At 40.3% G+C, this 22,023-nt stretch overlaps 1 protein-coding gene across 3 annotated transcripts in view; it reads right to left on the bottom strand.

Annotated features, from left to right (window-relative positions):
* ak5 (adenylate kinase 5) overlaps window positions 1-19,739 on the bottom strand; it is a 62,188-nt gene extending 42,449 nt beyond the window's left edge. For 2 of the 3 annotated variants that reach the window (XM_088345899.1, XM_088345907.1), the window contains exons 1-3: window positions 19,499-19,739; window positions 15,759-15,945; window positions 3,423-3,590 (exon numbers count right to left, since the gene is read on the bottom strand). In XM_088345899.1, the coding sequence (XP_088202025.1) occupies window positions 3,423-3,590; window positions 15,759-15,945; window positions 19,499-19,558 (415 nt within the window). In that variant the 5' untranslated portion in view covers window positions 19,559-19,739. The remainder of the gene's footprint in view (window positions 1-3,422; window positions 3,591-15,758; window positions 15,946-19,498) is intronic. The other variant, XM_088345915.1, reaches the window with a different exon arrangement.
* Between the last annotated feature and the right edge of the window lie 2,284 nt (window positions 19,740-22,023).

The raw sequence follows: 22,023 nt of genomic DNA, 5'->3' as shown, positions 1-22,023 counted from the left end.
AGCACCCTAAACTATTTTTAAAATGATGCATTGATAGCAATTGATTTACTGCGTATCATTTTTGATATACAATAGCTCCGTGTTTTTCAACTGGTCTGACTTGAGGACCCACACTTCCACGCTAATGACAAGCTGCGACCCACAATGAGAAAAATTCCACTTCTCAAATGTATCCAATGAAAGGATTGTGCAGTTTAAAGTAGAGAAAGTAGAAATTTATTTAGTATTTTTCTTCAAAAAACAAAATGACTAAGTAAGGTATATACTCGCATATAAGCTCACATCGCGTATAAGTCACCCCTCTAAAACAGCCACATACTAAAAGAAAATCAAAATATTAATAAAGCCATTACCTCAACATTGAAAGCTATACAATTATGTAGTTAAAAAGATTAACATAATGGTAAAAAGCTAACAATATACGGTAGTATTTTTAAACCATTCAATGTACTTGTACACCATTTTGGTATGACGCTTGCGTCTTTCACCCGATCGTGAATGTTTCACGCTTTTCCTTCCCTTTATCACTAATTTTCTTGGGACTCATTATTATGGGCAGAAAGGGGAAATAAAAGTAACTAAATCTCAACAAAAGGAGATGTGCTCCCTCTAAAATGCACTGATTGACTGAACAGGAAGAAGAGCTCGAGCAGGGCAATATTGTAATCCACTGATAAGGAGCGATTTGAGAATCGACTATCCGTTTTTTTCTTCATCTTAGAATTATTTTGGCAAGACAAAGGCCCACGAATCATTGAAAATGGGTCCGCGTCCCACCTTTGGGTCCCGACCCACCCGTTTTTTTTTATCCTGACCACGTCTACTCTCCTCTCCTGGCTTTCGACTTGTTTCTGATCCCGACCACGTTTTTTTGCTCTCCTGTCCCGGCTAATGACCCGTTTTTTCCGTTACCGACACCGTCATCGCTCGCCACGGAAGTCCCACTTCCGCGTTCAGAGCAACCTGCTTCCCGCGTCCAGCGATCACTGGATCGTGGTTGCAACCCTTTCCTTTCTTCCAATGAAACTGAGAGAAACTTAACGCAAGTGGGTCCTGTCTCCGTTCTGGTCTTGACAAGTTCTCGTACAGTGCCAGTAGACATAAAAAAATCCAGTTTAATTTGGGAATCCGACAACCACACATTATAATGTCAATGGGCAGCACGGCGGCGCAGTGGTTAGTGCCTGTGCGGCACAGTTCTGAGGTCATGAACTCGAACCTCCTGTGTGGAGTTTGTATGTTCTCCCCATGCTTGCGTGGGTTTCCTCCGGGCACTCCGGTTTCCTCCCACATTTCAAAATCATGCATATCAGGTTAATTGGCCGGTTCAAATTGTCTATAGGTGTGAATGAGCAAGTGAGTTGTCTGTCTCTATGTGCCCTGCGACTGGCTGGCAACCATTTCAGGGTGTCCCCTGCCCACTGCCCGACAATAGCTAGGATTGGCTCCAGCACCCCCGCAACCCTACTGAGGATAAGCGGTGCAGATAATGGATGGATGGATACAATGTCAATGCTATTTTAATATTCAATTCATCGGTTAATTCCCGAGTCCTGTGGCGTACTGTTGATTTAAGACCACCCTTCCCTAATGACTTTTGTTCCCTCGTCCTGCCCCCATTCCCAAAACCCCGCCCACAACCCCGCCCTCTTGATCTCCTGATTTTTATGACGATGTAACTACCGCGCGCAAAGTATTCGACAAATCGATGGAACCGGGAAGCTAATGGTTTTCTTTCCGCTTCTTATGACTTCCCATTTCTTCCGGGCAATCCAAACGAATCCAACTGAATATTTATTTACTTTGTGCCGAGGCTAAAAATAGCACCTGGCGGCATGTTTTTCCTGCCCGGTTTTCGTCCTGTCACTCATTGCGTTGAGGCTAATGAGATCTCTCGCGTTACATAAATGAACCCGCTCAGATGGACGTGTACACGAGTCAAACATCGATTAGGGATAATCGGCAATGATGTTTTTTTCCCCTGTGAGGATATCACAAAGAGCTGCCGTTTCAAAGATCAGCCACACTAATAGAAAAAAAACAAGTATTTAAGGCAGTAATGAATCAATTAATCGTGATTAATTAATTTTTAACATAATCGGCAATTGTGTTTAGAATTAGGCATAATCGGTACGGATGTTTTTTTTTTCCTACAAGCAAATTGCAAAATCTGTTGCGTAATAGAGCAGCCACGGTTACAAAAAAAATGTATTTCAGGTGGTGATTAATTGATCATGATTAATTAATCAATGAAGTATTAACATAATTAGCAACTATTTTCAGAATTATGGATAATCAATGCTGTTTTTCTCCTCATCCGGAAAATCCCGAAAAGCTGACGTGCCACAGAGCAGCCGCACTGACAAAAAAGGGATTTGATGTGGTAAGTAATTGATTATTCCTGAGTGATTAATTATCAACTGATTGGTTTATATTTTCACAATTGCTCTTTTTCTCCATCAAGAAATCCCAAACGATTATGTGTAAATGAGCAGCCACACCTACAAAAAAAGGTACATCTTGTGAGAATTAATTTCATGACTGCGATTAATTAATCATCAGCGTAATCTGCAACTGTTTATAGAATTGCGGCTCATCGGCGATGAGGATTGTTTTCCCGGCCAGGAAATTGCGTACGCTGATTTGTCATAGAGCAGCCACACTAACACAAAAAAATACTGTATTGCAAGTGGCAGCTACCAGTGATTAATTAATCGCAACAAATTAATTTATATATTGTCTGCTCTTTTCAGAATTAAGGATTATCCGCTATATTTTTTTCCCGCAAAGTAACAAGAAAAGATGATGTGGTATAAAGTATCCACGCTGACAGAAAAAGGAATTTCAGGCGGTGATTAATTAATTGATCATGATTAATCAATAATCAGCATGATGGAAAACCATTTTTGGATTCGGGGGTGATTGGTGGGTAATTTTCCTGGAAAGAAATCACAAAAGCTGTAGTGTCATAGAACGGCCACACCACTCAAAAAATTTATTTTAGGTTGAAATTAATTGATCAAAACTTGGGCAGCACAGCAGCGCAGTGGTTAGCGCGTGTGTGGAACAGTTCTGAGTTCATGAGATCAAACATTCCTGTGTGGAGTTTGCATGTTCTCCCCGTGCTAGCGTGGGTTTCCTCCGGGCACTCCAGTTTCCTCCCGCATACCAAAAACATGCATGTCAGGTTAATTGGCCGGTGAATGAGCGAGCGAATTGTTTGTCCCTGTGTGCCCTGCGACTGGCTGAAGTTCCCAAAAAATAAGTACATATTGCATATTATATTAAAATAATAGTTTATATATATATATATATATATATATATATATATATATATATATATATATATATATATATATATATATATATATATATATATATAAACACACACACACATCATTTTGTGTTTGCTATTTGTTTACCGATGACAAGGATGACTTTGGGCCTGGGCCTGGCAGGATCGAACACTTCGTACTCCTCGATGAGCTCCGCCGTCTCCGATAAATCCGAGTCACTCTCGATGGAGAACTGGCTGATGGGAGGAAGACGATCGAATCGTCTGTATGGGAAATTGGGACTGTCGGGCATGACTGACACACAAAAATACACACAAATGCGCTGGTTAGCATTAACACGCATGGGAAAATAGGGTTCGTACAGGTGCTTGAAATCTTGCTTGAATTTTAATACTGTATTTACAGGGATTTAAAAGTGCTTGGAATTAAGGTGAAGGGATTGTAAATGCTTGAAATTGTTGCCTTGTTTCTCAACGAGTCTGCTTGAAAATGAGGCTGACACTGCTCTCTGGTGGCTTTGCTTTGCCATGGCAATTTTTCTACCCCTGAGATTAACAGCAGCTGGCATTAGTTTGTATGACATTGTCTTATAAAGCATCATCACCCCTAGGGGTCGGGCCAAAAAAGACATTTCCATGCTAAACCTAAACAGGGAACTATGAAATGTATATCAGCGCAAGGATTACTTATAAATTATGAACATTTATAATGCAAAAAAATAAGATACCACTTCCCAGTTGTAGATTGTAATGAGAAGAACTTCCTGCAACTGAAAATGTAAGCTACAGTCTACATTTTACCCAACACCTCTACATAGGGAGAGATTTGTCTTGATATTTACACTCATATTGTTCATAAAACAAATATATACCCAATTTACTCAAGATCTAAAAATTTGGATTTTGACAGAAATGCACGCGCAAGATTAAACATCACATATGCAAATTGCAGATTTATTTGTGGCTTTGAAAAATACATGATTCACTCTGGATTTCTTCTTTAAACGGTCATGGGTAAATTAAAACATTGGCTTTGAAAGTCCTTGAAATAGTGCTTGAATTTGGCCATGTAAAGGGTACGAACCCTGCATATTGTCATCATGCCTTATATAGTGCAGCTTCCTGATGTCATTCAAAAAATAGGATAAACATGCTTTTATTTTGAAATTAAAAGGGACCAGTCATTTCCACGGCTTTTAAGCTAAACGATTCCACCCGCTGAGTAAATGCATCCAGAAAATCCTTTTCACAGACACCGAGTCGGAAGAGATTAGCCTGTTCATTAATATTCCGAAAATAATGATAGGAAAAAGATATCATCGTCGTGCTTTTTTCTTTAAGGTTACTTTGGATGTTACGAGAATGCTAAGAAACAAGAGTTTATATAGCTGTGGCAACTATTTAATGCATCGGAGTCCAAACTACACCCTGTGGGCAATTTAACGGCCCATAGTATATACTAAGAGTATTACTTGCTCCCAGATAAACTCCATTGCACAGCTTTGAAAAAACAAAAACAAAAAAAAAACATTACACTTTCTTGATCATAATTAACAACTGTTTATAGCTTCTCTTTAAAGCCAAACAAAATTGAAACAAAACAAAATCTACCACAACCAAACCCAAACCAACTCCATCCATCCATCATTTGCACCGCTTATCCTTAGTAGGGTTGCGGGGGTGCTGGAGCCCATCCCAGCTATCTTTGGGCAGTGGGCAGGGGACACCCTGAACTGGTTGACCGCCAGTCGCAAGGCACACAGGGACAGACAACTCACTCACTTATTCAGACCTAGGGACAATTTGGACCGGCCAATTAACCCGACATGCATGTTTTTTTTGGAATGTGGGAAGAAACCGGAGTGCCCGGAGGAAACCCACACATGCACGGGGAGAACATGCAAACTCCACACAGGAGGTTCAATCTCATGACCTCAGAACTGTGCTGCTAACCACTGTGTGCTAACCACTGCCCCAAACCGACTAAAAAAAAAACAACTAAACCAATCAAAACCCGAAACAACTCAAATCCACCTAAATCAACCATACCAAGCAAAATCCCAAAACAACCAAAACTAATATCGAAACCAACAAAAAATTCCTACTCTCTAAAACTATACTGGCCTAATCACGATCCAAACCCCATAATAACCAAAACGCAAACTAACCACAAGACAAACCACCTGAAACCCCAAACTGAAATCCAAACCCAAGCTAACAAAATAAAAAAATTCAAACCAAACCAATAAAAACTCAAACATACCAAAACACAAACCGACCCTAACCAACTGCAACCCCAAACCTAACTAAAACCCCAAATCCATCCTAACCGAAATCGAAAATAAGCATGGCCCAAACCAAAACCCTTAACAAAGCCCAGACCAACGGAAAAGCAACCCAAACCCAAACAAAACCTAAAAAAAACAAAAATCCTAAACCCATACTAACCATAACCCCAAACTAACCAAAATCAAAGAACCCAAACCATCCCCCAAAAGGAAAAAAACAATCAAACAACCATTACACAAAACCCAACAAACTAAAACAATCCAAAAACCTTAATCCAAACCAACAATACAGCGTTTGTGAGAGGCACCTGTCTTTGGCAGCATCAAGTGGACATATTTCAACCTGCAGCTTGTTTTTCTCTTGCGCTTCCATCAGTGTTGTCTCATGGAACGGATTTAATCCCTTAGCGGTCCTGATACGCCCCGCGGGCTGCCTGTTTGACACCCCTGCCTTAGACCAAAACCCCAAACCAACCAAAACCTAAACAAACCAAAACTTCATACTCACCAAAACTCAATTTGACCAAAATTAGAACAAACTCTAACCAAAACACAAACCAACCCAAAAGCCCAACCAATAAAAGCCCAAATGGACCAAAAATCCAAAGCCAAAAACCAAAGCAAAAAACTAAAACCAACCCAAATTAAACAAAACAAAGCAAAGCCAAGCCAACAAAAAAAACAAAAAACACTAAACTAAAAATCACATCCTTATTTTCTTGGTAGATTAAACAGACATAAATCCTTGCCTATTGAAGGATTTTATACATTTGACTATAAAGGATTTTATACGATTGACTCATAATGCAATTAAGATTTTCACTGAGTAGGCTTTAGTTCAATGACAGGTCAGGCTGTTCCAAATGCAGAATATTTGTCTAGTTCTGTTGATAACAGGACTCTGACGGAGGACGGCAGGCGATATTTTGAGAAACGCTCGGCGTTATTTTGGGGACCACAGACATTGGGACGCTCTTCTACGAGATGGTGAAGCCCAGGGGGCTTCCTTGGCGCGCCCATGGGAGGAGTCAGCACGCCATTATGCGAGGATAAGATGGTGAATAGAAGAGAGCTAAAGGACTTCAGAAGAGGGCTTCCCAGAGACTCCAACGTCACTAATTCGGCCGTTTTCGATGGAGTACACTTAGTTAGAATTTTAGGGAAAATAAATCTGCCCCCGTGTGGAAATGTCAACTTCCTGTTCATCTTTTCCCTCAAGAAACCAGCGCGCATAGACTGTTGGGAGAATGTAGGTTGTGTTCGGTTAATGGAGTCAGATAACTGATTCGAACAATTTGGTAAACGCTACATTTTGATATTTAATTCCAACACTATGTATCCTTTTTATCCTTTATATCTTCTCCCTACGTGGCCCTCAACAAGTCTCATTTATCCAATAAACAACATTAAAGACAATGCAGAGGCATCCTTAAATGTATTTTATTTTATTTCAACCACTCCTGATTTTTCTTTCCTGAATGACCTTTCCAGGCAAGACAATCGTACGTTGTTTGAAACATACCTAAGCGTTTAAGCCCCCCCTCCCCCGACACCAAAAAAGAGCAGTCGTTATGGCAACTTGGTTTCACTTTATGCCACGCAGATCCATAGAAAAGGCGGATAAATCCTCCAAGATCAGACCTTCGGCACCTCCATTCTTGTCCATGCAATCCGTTTTCAACTCACAAACCGAATAAGATAATCCTGACATGGTAGTTGCCGATAGGATGACCACATTCATTTCTGTTTTCTTTGCCTAAACCGGGGGTGCGGCCACTTGCGGCTCAGGGGCCGCATTAGTTTTTTTTAGCGTTGCCGACAAGCTTCCTGGCGCTTTTTCAAAAAGCTTTACAGTACAGGTAAAAAAGAAGGGAGAATGAAGTATATTTTTCTTTTAATACGGCTTCTGTAAGAGGACAAACGTGACACAAACACTTTTTTTAACGTTTTCCAAAGCTCTAATATGCGTAGTGTTGGGAATTAAATATCAAAATATACCGTTTACCAAATTGTTCCAATTAGTTATCAGACTCCATTAACCAAACACAACCTACATTCACCCAACAATTTATGCACGCTCGTTTCTTGAGGGAAAAGATGAACAAGAAAGCCGACATTTTCACACGGGGGCAGATTTAATTTCATTGGCAATTTAACTAAGTGTACTCCATCGAAAACAGCCAATTAGTGTTGTTGGAGTCTCTGGGAAGCCCTCTTCTGAAGTCCTTTAGCTCTCTCTTATTCACCATCTTCTTCCCGCACAATGGCGTGCCGACTCCTCCCATGGGCGTGGCAAGGAAGCCCCCCCCTCGGGCGTCGCGATGTCTGGAAAACTCAAAACAACAGTAAACGTTTTTACGTCATCAGGGCTTTGTTCTCAAAATATCGCCTGCCGTCCTCCGTCAGAGTCCTGTTTTTAAAATTCCCTAGTCAAAATGTTCTGCATTTTAAACAGTGTGACCTGTCATTGAACTAATAATAATAATAATAATGCATTTTATTTAAAAGCGCCTTTCAGGCCACCCAAGGACACTGTACAGACAATGAAAAAAATACAATTTAAAAAGTTGTAAGCGAAGTAATAAATAAAAACAAGACATAAAATCATAAAAACATAGGAAATGGAGAAGCTATGTGTTGTAGGCAGTCCTGAACAGGCATTATTATTATTATTATTATTAGACGTAGTCGGGATCAAAAATGGGTCGTAAGCCGGGACGGGGGAGCAGACGTAGTCGGGATCAAAACAGCTCGTAGCCGCAGACAAACGGGAGCTAAAACAGAATAGGCAGGAGTCAGGGTCAAAAAAGGCTTGCCTTGTATCAACAGAGGTTCGCAGACGGACTGACAACAGGAGAGTGACAGGACTGGGTTTAAATAGGGACAGAGAGCCAATCAGAGCCCGCAGCGGTTGGTGCCAAATGAGTGGGCAAAAGTGATTCACATCGATAATCATGACAGAGACGAGTTTAAAAAAAAATGAAACTCGCCTCTTCACGGGTATTTGTCAATCGATTAGTTGTTCAACGTATTTATTTAGCAACTAAATTCGCTACACTGATATAGTTAATATAGATACATTTGGGATGAGTTGCATTTATTATAAGGACAGTTTTAAGGAAAGTGTCACGGTTGCCCATTTCCCTCACTTGGCCCCGCCCGTTTGGCACCAGCTGCGGCCCGTTGCCTGATTGGCTTCCCTCCTATTTAAGCTCAGCGCTCTCACTCACCCCTTGTCAGTCCGTCAACGAACCTCTGCACCCGCAAAACGTGTGTTTAGACTCTGTGTCCGGTATTCTGCTTGTGAATCCTGTCCGGTATCGATCCGGTCTATCTCGTCCTGTTTGATATCTGACTCCAGTCCCCAGTGTCTGGTATCAATCCTGTCTACAGTCTCAGGTACCGATTCCGCCTGTCTCATCCTGTCCGATATCCTGCGCCAGTCTCCAGTATCGATCCCGTCTATCTCGTCCTGTCTGATATCTGACTCCAGTCTCCAGTATCCGGTATCGATCCCGTCTATCTTTTCCTGTCTGATATCTGACTCCAGTCTCCAGTATCTGGTATCGATCCTGGCTGTCCCGTCCTGTCCGGTATCGATCCCGTCTGTCCGGTATCTCCTCGTCTATCTGGTATCGACCCTGGCTGTCCCGTCCTTTCCAGTATCGACCCGGCATCTGCTTGTGTATCTGGTATCGATCTCGTCGGCCTCTGGCTTCCTGTTTTTCCACGCTGGACTTCTGTCTTACTTCTTCCGCCCAGCAATCGCCGAATCACTGGCGTTTGTGTTCACGCGCATGACAGCTCCATTCCCGTAAAATAAAGCTTGTGTGAAAATGATACGCATCTGGGTCCTCCTTCTGTTCTGGCTCTGACAGAAAGTTCTTAAACGTGTCCGAATTTGTCCATGAAAAAGGTGAACGAAGCCTGCTCATACCGTAAATAGGCTTCAGGCTTTTCTGTGTCCCTTTTTTGCTCATGGTTGAATTATTAACAAATAACAGCCATATTGTTTGTCAGTGTACAAAGGACATCTTTGCCTCTGATGCAAAACACGGTCAGAATTTGTTTTTATGATACAACCACACATTTCAAGCAGTTGATTTCAATGCAGAGTTTCTTTTTCTGTGCCGGATCCGCTCTCAATGGAACTCTGGTTAATAACACGAAGGAGCGAAACCATTTCAAAAGGACGTTTTTGTTTCCGTGCCCCGATAATTAAAAGACGACGAATCTCTGGGTGAATGCTTGTCGCTCAGCGTTCACATGACGGGCACCAAAGCATTACTCTGAATCATCGGGGGTGGATCGAGGGGCCTATAGGGGTGAAAAACGCCACGCCAGATAAATGTTAGGATTAACCATGATACCGACTCAAAACAGACACGACTGTGTAGTAGAATGCTGTTGTGGAGATTTATAGCATTTACAGCAGATGCTTCAGGATACGGTGACCCTGCCTTACAACATGTGGAATTACATGTTTTGGGGGCCGCCTTAATGCCATTTTACCCACTATATGACAAGTTTTATAAAAACTAAAGAAATAAAGAGAAATATCTAATATTTTTGGTTGGTATTTCTTATATATATGTAAATATATATGAGATGTCTAATAAAATGATAAATAAGAGGTTGTGGAGGCAACAAAGTGTATTTTGACTCAAGCTATCAAGCAAGAAAATGTCTTGTCAGCATTCAGATTCCATCAATCCATTATCTGCACCGCTTATCCTCAGTAGGGCCGCAGGGGTGTTGGAGCCCATCCCGGCTATCTTGAGGCAGTGGGGAGGGGACACCCTGAACTGGTTGCCAGACAGTCGCAGGGCACACAGGGACAGACAACTTACTCGCTCACTCACACCTAGAGACAATTTGGACCGGCCAATCAACCTAACATGCACGTTTTTGGAAAGTGGGAGGAAACGGGGGTGCACTGAGGAAACCAACGCAGGCACGGGGAGAACATGCAAACTCCACACGGCGGGCTACGCACGCTAACCACCCAGGCGCTATGTTGCCCTGGAATTTTTGCGAATATACAATATTGACAACTAATTATTTCCGTGCCAAAAAATGTACCCAGATGAGTACCTAAAAGAGATATAAGCATTTTTCTTCTGGGGAACCAAGTTTCAAGAAAAAGTAGATCATCAAAAAGCATTATATATAAATGTGTATTTTTTATATAATATATAAATGATAAAAAATAGGGGCGGTAGCGGCTCAGGAGGTAGAGCGCTCGTCTTGGGATCAAGAGATCGCAGTTCGAATCCCGGCTCCTCCGTGTTACATCTCAAAGTGTCCTTGGATAAGACACTGAATCCCTAATGCCCCCAATAAGCAGGTTAGCGCCTTACATGGCTGCACGGCCGCTATTGGGAAATGTGAAAGCACACTGTAAAGCGCTTTAGGAAGTCTTGACTTGAAAAGCGCTATATAAATGCAGATCATTTCATTTAATTTCATAAAATAATAAATTAGAGGTTGTGAGGGCATTCATTGTTGCTAGCCTCAGGAATCTGCCCAGACGCCTTCCATATTTTATGTCCTGCACCATAGCATAGCTGTGATATCGCTGTAGGTTTAGCCAATCAAGTTTTGAACTGTTTGAAATAGGCCTGCATTAAGGCAAAGAGAAATGTTCTAGCTTTCACAAAGGTAAGGGGTGGTTTTCACCAAAACAATCACACGAACAACCCGCCGTAACCCCATGCACAAGCAAATACGATACATTATGTTGATTTAATAGCATTTCAGTCCAGCTACAATGGCTGAAGGAAGAAAAGAAATGGATTTGGTTGTGGATATACTGTCAAAGCCAATAACAAGACGTAACTTTTGAAAAAAGCTGAACATGGTTAAGAAATCTCAAAAGGGAAAATGTTTTGTCCGCCACTTTCAGCCTACAAACTATGAGTGATACATCAAACAAAGGGAACTATGTGGAGCTTCTTTCCCTCGTTGTTGAGAGAGACACGAATTTATGTCAGCGCCTGTTCAGTTATAAAGCTTTTAGTGCGGCGTCGGACAAAATACAAAACAATGTGATCGTTACTTTTGCTGAAGTGATGGGGGAAGACATCAGAAAGGGAAGTTAATTAAGCCCCGATTGTTTCTGTTGTGGTGGATGAGACGACAGACGTGAGTAACGGGGAGAAGCTCGCACCGTGTGTGAGTTTAATCGCGGACACAGGTGTCAGTCAAGGTGCGCGAGCTGATGACATCTCAGGTTATCATCTGAGTTTTGGTGGAAAACAAAGTAAAGTTGTGGCACAGTGTTATGACGGTGCAGCCGGCAAGTCTTCTAGATGAAATGGAGTGCAGGTTGAAATTAAGGAGGCAGTAGCTCGGGAGGTAGAGCACTCATCTTGGGATCAAACTGTCGCAGATTTGATTCCTGGCTCCTTCTTGTTATATGTCGAAGTGTCCTTGGACAAGACACTGAATCTCTAATGTCCCCAATAAGCAGGTAGGCTGATGCTGCTAACAAGGTGTGAATGTGTAGGTGTGAAGCACATTGTAAAGCACTTTGGGAGGTCTTCCTTGATGCTGTATCAATTGGCTTGAGTTTTGTTTTATGCTTCAAACATTTATTGGCATTTTAAACTCAACAGGTTTAAAGTCCACAACACAGAATGCCTAAAAGAAATAGGCCGCAAACAACACTTCACTCATTCAGACCGGAGAGAAGGTATGCCACTGCTTTTTTGTATTTTAATGTTTTTATCTTCGAAACAGTCCTGTATAAGAATAATGCACATTAGCCTTATCTGCGGGAGGACATGTAGGTTATGATGGACGGTGCCCGACTGTTGAGATTTATGGCCTGTGGCTCTTTTCAAGGGGAGATGAAATCACAGCACAGATGGCCTCCAGACGGCAACTCCATAAAATTTACTTGCTAATCTCTACTAACAAATCTTGTGCCTGTTGTGCCGTCACTGAAGATTGCCACAAAATACTGATCAAACATCCATGAATGAGAGACGTTGTTTGCATCCCAACAAATATGAAAGTTTCAATTAGTAGCACATATATGTCACGACCAGAACCAAATTAGGACCCAAATGCGTAGAGTCAACCACAAGTTTATTGATAGAGAGAGGAAGGGCAGCGCCCGCTATCCCGTGCTCGCTGGATGCGGGAAGCAAGCCGCTCACACAATTGGATCCTGTTCTGAATACGGAAGTGGATCTTCCGGAGCAGGAGATGGCGGTGTCAAGGATGGAAAAAAATAGGTCGCTAGCCGGGACAGGAGAGCAAAAACGTGGTCGGGATTAAAAACGAGTGGTAAGCCGGGACGGGAGAGCAAATGTTGTCGGGGTCAAAAACAGGCTGAGCCGGAGACAAACAGATCAGGAACGAACCCGAGGAAAAACGTGTGCAAAATGCGGGACCAACAGGAGTCTGAGTCAAAATGCTTGCCTTGTAGAAACAAATGTTTGCTGACGGACTGACAGCAGGCAAGTGAAAGGATTGGGCTTAAAAAGGACAGGGAACCAATATATATATATATATATATATATATATATATATATATATATATATATATATATATATATATATATATATATATATATATATATATATATATATATATATATATATATGTGTGTGTGTGTGTGTGTGTTGGCCTGGAGAGGGATGGGCGCCACCAGGCTGCACTTGCCCAAGACACACCACGTCCCCACGACGTCCAACCCACCCACCATTCATATTTTGTTAACTTAAATCCGAAAGTAATTGATTTGGAATATGAAAGGATATTTTGCTCAATTTAGATATCCTTTTTCTTATTTATCAGATGATTTAAGATTTTTTAATTATTTAAAAAAAGAAAAAACATATATGAAAGAGAATAAAATTCAGTATGTTTTTTTCTGTTGATCTATAACTACTGCTATTCAGCTTATTTTAAAAGTATTTCAAAGTGATATTATTTATAAAACCTTTCGATTAAAATCCCCCAAAACAACATATTTTAAGAATAACTATTGTATTAAACATAAGGAAAGCCAGGACTTTTTAAAATTTGTTTTCCTTATTCTATCAATTTTAAGAAACATATTTTCATATATTACAAAATATACAACTTATTCTTAGAATTACTACTAATCCTGTTTTTATTTTCTTTTAGCATTTTAGAAGTTTTAAGAATGAATACAATAAAATAGTTTTAAAATGCTATTATTTTTAAATCAATTACATCAAGAAAAATATAATTTATTTGAAATTTACAAAGGCTATTTATTTTAGAAATATTCTTGGTGAAACATGTAATATGAATATATGATATATGTAAATATATAAAATGTAATATAACATAATATGAATAATATTTAAAATTACTTGCAATCTACTATCGCCGTTGAGATATGCCGTTTACATTGTAGAAAAACTATAATTCTTTCATTTTCAGAGATGTTAACTCCCCAGCAAAATGTCACAATTTGACACCTTCCCCCCATAGGACGCTAACTGGGGGAATGGCTGGACTGTGCACACCTGTTCCCAAACTCACCACTCTTGACTCTCATCATTCCTAGTGGTTAAATTGACTGAAAGTTTGTTTCTTATGAAATAATAATGTGAATAATTATTACATAATAATTGTAGAAAATAAATAAAAAATTATATTTGTCAATTCATCCTAAAAACTTGGCACATTACATACATTTTAACAAAACTATTTTGAATCTACAATTGTGTAACCTTTTTTTCCTAGTCTAATAAATATACAATGTTAAATACAACGGAATTATACTTGTCCACTAGAGGGCGCCCAAAAAAGAAAATTCACGGGCAGGCTGCTTCAAGGTAAAGTGAGTAGTTTGGTGTCCTTAAAGTTTAAAATAAATGTGTTCTCTACTAAGGATGTGTGAACTTGCCCCACTAAGTTCAAAGAGCCTTGGTATGTATTCTTTTCCAACGCACCTATATGCTTTAATCTTACTTTCACCCTCTGTGTTCCGGCCACATAGCGTATTATGCTGGAGGAAATTGAGGTAGGGGGGATGGGGGAGGAGAGTGATTTCATGCTATGGTCGTAATTTTCTTTATTGAGATTGAAAATGGTGAAAGTAAGAAAAGGACTGTTTCAAATACAGTCCAAATACCAGCCCCAAGAGTTGATTCAAGCGCATCTAAAAATTTCACATACTGGCATGCGCAACAACTGAAGCTGCAATGATAATTTCAGCCAGACGATGGCATCAGCAAGTAGAATATTCTGAAGTTACAGACACCGGCATTATGAAAAACACGAAATGGAAAATATAGCACCTATGTATCTTTGTGGTAGTAATGAAGCTTTATCTCCTTTCTGTCAAGTTCCCATATTCAGGTAAACATTTTCATTAACAAATTGAAACTGGAAATATGTTTGAATCATTAAATAAATCATTTTGATTAGTGTTCGAATGGCAGCACGGCGGCGCAGTGGTTAGCGCGTGTATGGCACAGTTCTGAGGTCATGAGATCGAACCTCCTGTGTGGAGTTTGCATGTTCTCCCCGTGATTGCGTGGGTTTCACTCCGGTTTCCTCCCACATTCCAAAAACATGCATTTCAAGTTAATTGGCCGGTCCAAATCGTCCCTAGGTGTGAATGAGCGAGCAAATTGTCTGTCCCTGTGTGCCCTGTGATTGGCTGGCAACCAGTTCAGGGTGTCCCCTGCCCACTGCCCGAAGATAGCTGGGATGGGCTCCAGCACCCCCGCGACCCTACTGAGGATAAGCGGTGCAGATAATGGATGGATGGATAGTGTTCAAATGCTATTTTTGTCACTTTCCAGTCTGCATGAGTTTCTTTGAGTTGGATAAATTTGTGGGGATTAAATTGTTATTGTTTTTTTCTGTTTTTACAAATGTACAGTTGATAAGCACTACAAGAGATTAGTGAAGGAAAATGTATTGAAGGAAATAAAACAACCAATACTTGCTTTATCCTCAAATTTTACATCCCTGAATCATAATTTAACTGTGAGCCTCCAAAAAGAGCCCCAGCACTCCAGCTAAGGCACTCGTTTTATGCCGTTAATTTACAAGTTTGGCTCCCGTGAGAATGATTTTACCTCGTGGCCCTAGAGCTAAAATGAGAGTGAAAGCCCTGCTACACAATTTCGAATCGATCTTTCGTTTATTTTTCTGCTCGACTGATTGTTTTCTTTCTCACCGTTTCTGAAGAGCGAGCGCCGTGACTGTCCCCCGTTGAGGGGAGGCAGCGACTTCTTATCTTGTCCCACGAAGGTGTCCCACCGCACCTTATCCGGGCCGCCAAGCTCCCGAGCTTTTTTCAGGCAACCCTCCAGGTAGTCCAAGGGCTCATCAGGCCGGTGGTACATGAGCCCCGTCAGCAGGCTCTAAGTGTGAACACGGAGGGTCAGGCAACGCGATACATTGTAACAGAAGACCACAAAAATGCAATTGTATTCCATTACAGTTACAGAAAAAAATACATAATATGATTATATGTAGATTTTGTAAGAATAAGGGTTACTTTGCAGGATTACAATTTTATTCAAAAGCATATTTATGTTGCATAATAACAGGGACAATATTGAAGTCCAATATGCGTTTTATTATTTTCCTCGTTTGCTTTGCTTTGTTTACATTCGCCACGTCTGCTCGCTCCTCTCTTTCTCTGCCGTCTCATTCAAAACACACACACGCGCCGGAGTGCTCACTCTCAGGTCCCCTGCAGCTGCATATATATATTTATATATACGAAACATTTGTCCTTTAAAGCAAACATTTGATTTTGTGGCCTGGTTTCAAGCTCACTTAAATACCGGTACACAGTAAGCGCTAAAATTCCCGTGATTGCTTGCTGGAAACAGACGATTGCTCACAAGTGAGGCCCAATTAGGAACATTCGCAGCGAGTCTCCAGGAGTATGAATTGATTTTTTATGATCATTGTTCTCTCTTTTTTATGCAAAACACCGAAGGAAATTTGAGGGCCACTTTTGAAATTCAAATGAGGCTACGACTGTTCAAGTTGCATGTCAACGAGAAAGCTATTTGGGAGAAAAAAAAGGAAAAATATGAGGACTAAAGGAAGAAAGAATGAATTTAATTTTCTTGTAGTGAAACATTGTATGCAATGAGATTAGAAATAGCACTGCGGGATAAACACAAAATAAAGGCCTTAAAGTTACAGTGTGTAATATTTGACCATTAGATGTCTCTGTATGTTGTTGTGCAAACAAATGAGTGCTAAATGCACAGGGAAGAATACAAGCTACGGGGACTGAAAGTGACCTGAACACAACATTATCTTACTTCACTTTTTGTCTAGCATTTCAGAATCAAAAACAAAAAAAGAAAGCAAAGAATAAAAAAGGAAATTAGAGTAAAAAAGGAAAATAAGTAAGAAAAAGACAAAAAAAGTAAAGGAAAAGGAGAAAAAAGCCTAAAAAAAGGCAAAAAAGAAACAAACAAAAAGGAACAAAAAATGGGAAAAAATGAGAGGAATAAAAAGAAGTAAATGTCAAAAAGAAGAAAAACAAATTAAATTTTAAATAAAAATTAAATAAACAAAATGTATCCAACAGCGGAGTATTGTTTTCACTATGTTCTATTTTTTACAAAAAGAAGAAAAATAGGTTTTGAGGGTATCCTCAGCGGCAAGATGGTGGCCAATCAGGTGAGGATCATCTTATGTCAAATAAATTTCTCTACCGTCAAGTATTTCCAAAAATGCATGTTTACATAATAGTTCATACATTTTTGCTAATCATTTAATTCAATACTGTTTTTTATTTTTTAAAATTAAGTTGTTTTTTTTACCACCGGGAGGCGCTTAATATTACAAACTGTACCTTTCAAGAAAAAAACAAGCTATTAGACTGTCAGGATAAAGTTACTTATGCTCAAATATAAAATATAAATGCAACATTAACTTATTTGCTGCCAGCCCACCTACCTCATTGCCAGTACTCTAAAATGGAAACTGGAGGGTTGACCATCAATGGCATTGAATACAAAATTGATTTTTGAAGTCTATAGCTGATATTGGCAGTGAATAATTTATTAACTAAATATTAACCTTGTAAAATACTATTTTTATGGATTTTTTTTATAAGCAAGTCTTATTATTTTCAGATTTGTGTCCTTCAAATAATTCCCAAATTAAAAGAAAATAACATTGTCAATGCAAAAAATGGTATGTGACCAATAAAATATAACGGACATTGAAATTTCATAATAAATTTGTAAAGTGATGATTTTTCCCATCCCTGTTGGCAGGGAGAGGGATGGGCGCCCCCAGGCTATATTTGCCCAAGACACACCACAGGAAATGCCGCCCCTACGGACCTAGTGGTTAAGGGATCCACCCACCCCATTCAAACCTAAATATATGGACTATGGAAAGCAACACTGCAAACAAAAGCACGACTATATACCAGAATTTTGATGAAGTCATCCATCCATTTTCTGCACCGCTTATCCTCAGTAGTGTCGGGGGGGTGCAGGAGCCCATCCCAGCTGTCTTCGGGCATTGGGCAGGGGACACCCTGAACTGGTTGCCAGTCAGTTGCAGGGCACACAAGGACAGACAATTCTCTCGCTCATTCACACCTAGGGACAATTTGGACCGGTGAATTAACTTGACATGCATGTTTTTGGAATGTGGGAGGAAGCCCACCCAAGCACGGGAAGAACATGCAAACCCCACACAGGAAGGTTTGATCCCATGACCTCAGAACTGTGCCGCGGACGCGCTAAGCACTCAGCCGCCGTGATGATGAAGTCATATTAATGTAAATGTTAAGGCCTAAAGGATGTCAGCAATGTCAGAATTTCATAAAATGAATGTGTAACTTATAATTATCCGGCCGATGGTCATCAAAGTGATAACAGCCAAATCTGATGTCACAATTATCAAGGCGATTAAAAAAAAAAAGACTGATAATTAGTACTCGGACCCTGCCTTTACTACCTGTTTGAAAGATTGGCCAGCATCTATTCTCCTTGTTAGAATATATTTAAATTTTCTATAGAAGTAGTAATAATGAGTGATGTGCTTTTCCTAGCTAAAGCATGTGTGACATTTAGTATTAATGTTTGAAAGTGACATATTTTCACATATTGGACATATGTTAAGTCAGGTCATGTTTATTTGTATAGCCCTTTATCAGAAGGAGTCTCAAAGGGCTGCACAGGGCACAGATTATTGCAAACTACAGACTATTATTACACCATCCCGTGATCTAAAACAAACATGAGGTCAAGGAACAACTCAAAAACCTCAACATTAGGAACATGAAAAAACCTTGAGAAGGGACCGAACATGAGGTAATCCCTCTTTCAGGATGACCAGGCTGCAACGGGTGTTGCGATAACCTAATAATACACATATATTCTGACACTAGATGAAGATATGGAATTTCAGCAATCTCTTTATGTCAGCGGCACGGTGCCCATAACAATATATTGTTATTATCGTTATCACTGACTATTGAAGTAAGTATTGATAAGTATTGATCAATTGATTAATAAGGTTAAGCTCTAGTCTCTCTTTTGAAGACACGTTTAGTGAAGCTGTATGATGTTATTTTAAATGTAAACAATAATAAAAACACACATAAAACAATTAGATCTCGCATGCTTTCTCATTTTTTGAATACATCAGGCAGTTAGAAATAAAAGTTGGCGGTTATGGGTCTCCAGAAGCAGGATTTTATCGGTCAACGGTAGGAAAAATTAAACAGTTTTCGTGCATCCCTACAGGTACTGTAAAATTTCGATGAGGAACATGGTGTCCGACGGGCATGACACGTGGAAAGGAAGCGTGCCAGGAGACGTCCTGATGGACACATTCCATAAATAAGCTCTTCCTTCTGCTTTCTATTTTTAGAAACGCAAAACATTCAAGCGAGAAACGTGCGCATCATCTCCGTGCCTGCCTCACCTCAAAGAGTTGAGGGATCTCCCGCCGTGCCAGATACTCCTTGGCATCGTTGGTGTTCATCTCCTCCGAGAACTTGGTCGCCTTCAGGTGCAGCGGTCTTTCTTTGGTAATGTTTTTTTCAATTTTTTTTCTTCTCTTGAATCGGCACAAGCTCAACGCATCGTGGCCGTGCGCTCGCTCGTGAGTCTCGGATTCCTGCAGGCGAAGCCGCCGCCACTCCAGTCTCACTCGCTTGCTTTCTCTTTCTCTCTCTCTCTCTCTCTCTCTCTCTCTCTCTCTCATTTTTCACCATCCTCTCCATCTCTCCTCCCTCATTGATGCTGATGAGGCCAGGAGCATCCCCTACAGACGCGTGGCTGATATAAAATAGCCACTAGGCAATAACTGGTTGAAAAGATGTTCAAAATCGACCAGCATGTGTCCACATGTTGGTTGAAATGTTTGGAATGCACTTCTACAAAAAATGAAACAAAAAATAAAACTGAACTCGAATGGCTGTGCGCCGTTAGGAGCATCACCCTTATTCACCTCCAGAGTGACCTACCTGAGTGCTTGTAAAAGATTATGATCCTGGCCAAACTTGTTCTGGCGTGAGAGAGTAGAATGTTTTTTGGGAAAAGCTGCTAAGTCCTCAAAACCAAAAATGCAAAGTCAGCTATCATGGGCAGTTTTCACATCTGGGGAGAGTGGAATGTCTCTGAGTTAATAAAACCAAAATTTCTGAGTCAGATTATTTTGTGTGCCATTTTTCATACGTAGGGTAACCTACCTGATTGCCTGTAAAGATGGTGTTGATATTTAATGTCATTCTGTTCATGGAGAGTGGAATGTTTTTCCTCAAAAAATGCTGACTTAACAAAACCAAAAGTGCTGAGTAAACTTTTTGAGCAGTTTCCACATCCAGGATAACTTTTCCTGACTGCCTGTGAAAGATGATAGATAAATGAAATCATATCTAAACCCGTTCCCCATTACCTTGACCTTGACACACTCAAAACAGACAAACAAAAGTTGATTAGTCAACAAAAACAAAAGTGCTGATTCATCTTTGTTTGGAATTTTTCACATCTGGGGTAACCTGCCTGACTGCTTGTAATAGATGGTGGTCAAATCTGAACTCCACCCCCCCTTTTTTCTTGGGTGGGCAGAAACACTAACAAAAAAAAGACAAACAAAAATGCTGAGTCAACAAAACCAGTTCTTGGTCTGCTTTTTAGCATTTTCACATACAGGGTAACCTACCTGATTGCCTGTAAAGATGTTGCTGGGATTTAATGTCATTCTGTTCTCGGAGAGTGAAATGCCTTTCTATGGATCATGCTCAGTTAACAAACTTAAGTGCTGATTCAGTTTTGTTTGGCATTTTTCAAATCTAGGCTAACCTACCTAACTGCCTGTGAAATATGCAGGTCATATCTAACTTCCTTCCTTTTCTTGGGTGGACAGACAGACAGACAGACAGACAGACAGAAAAATTGAGATATATCTACTTAGATCCCGAATGAAAACATCACTACCCTCGCTCTGCTCACGGGTGATAATAAGGTGGCCAAAAGAATTAGGGTGTGATAACGTTTTGTCAAAAGTGAAGCTAGCTGTTCGAAGCTGGCTTTCAGTCGGGGTGGAGTTAGGGCCAACACTGCTGTTTATTTTTATTCTGCACACAAGAAGGACATTTTCTGTCAAAAGAGGCCACACGCAGCTCCCCTTGTGGCTGCTAAAATACTCAGCCAGCGAAAACAGGTTGAAAAGACATTAAAAAGACAGCATGATCCGACCAAAGGATGCCTTTATTCAGTTTAGACCTGGTGCATCATCGAATTTATGCCATTCCTGCCCAAATTGACCAAAAATAAAACCAAAAAAAGGTTGCAGAACCAAAGAGGTTGTAATGAAAAGTGAAAATACATTATAAAGATGCTGTGGTCTATCCAAAGGTTAGTTGAAAAGTTGGGATACACTGGATTTTTGGCATAAAAAAATGTTCAGCCGGAAATGACTGGAAGTGCGTTTTTGGCCGAAAGAAAAAATAAAACTGAATAGGGTTAATGAGAATACAAGCGTGTGATGATGTCACGTCAAAAGTGAAGCGAGCCGTTCAAAAAACAGGTAGGAAAGGCGTGCAAAAGACATCAAAAAGATGCCCAGGTTTATCCAAAGATTGGTTGAAAAGTTGGGATGCACTGAATTTTTGGTACCATATATTTTTCAACCAAAAGTGCGTTTTTTTCCATCCGAAGGGAAAAAAACAGAACTGAGAACACAAAGTTCGGTTTGTTCAGTCGAAAGGAAAAATAAAACTTGTGCGATGACGTCACGACAAAAGTGAAGCGATTCGATCAATAACATTCCCGAAAGACGTGCAAAAGACAATAAAAAGACGTCAAGGTCTGTTCAAATGTTGGTTAAAAAGTTGAGATGCACTGAATCTTTGGAACTGAAAATATTTTCAGACGAAATTACCAAAAGTGTGTTTTCAGTTTCCATACCTGTCAAGCTCCAGGGCTCCATGCCCGTACAAACTG

This window comes from Urocampus carinirostris, chromosome 1 (genome assembly GCF_059441175.1).
Source record: "Urocampus carinirostris isolate Australia breed hairy pipefish chromosome 1, RoL_Ucar_1.0, whole genome shotgun sequence".
NCBI classification, from domain to species: domain Eukaryota; kingdom Metazoa; phylum Chordata; class Actinopteri; order Syngnathiformes; family Syngnathidae; genus Urocampus; species Urocampus carinirostris.
The sequence above is the reverse complement of the archived record's forward strand: the minus strand, read 5'-3'. Positions and strand labels throughout refer to the sequence as shown.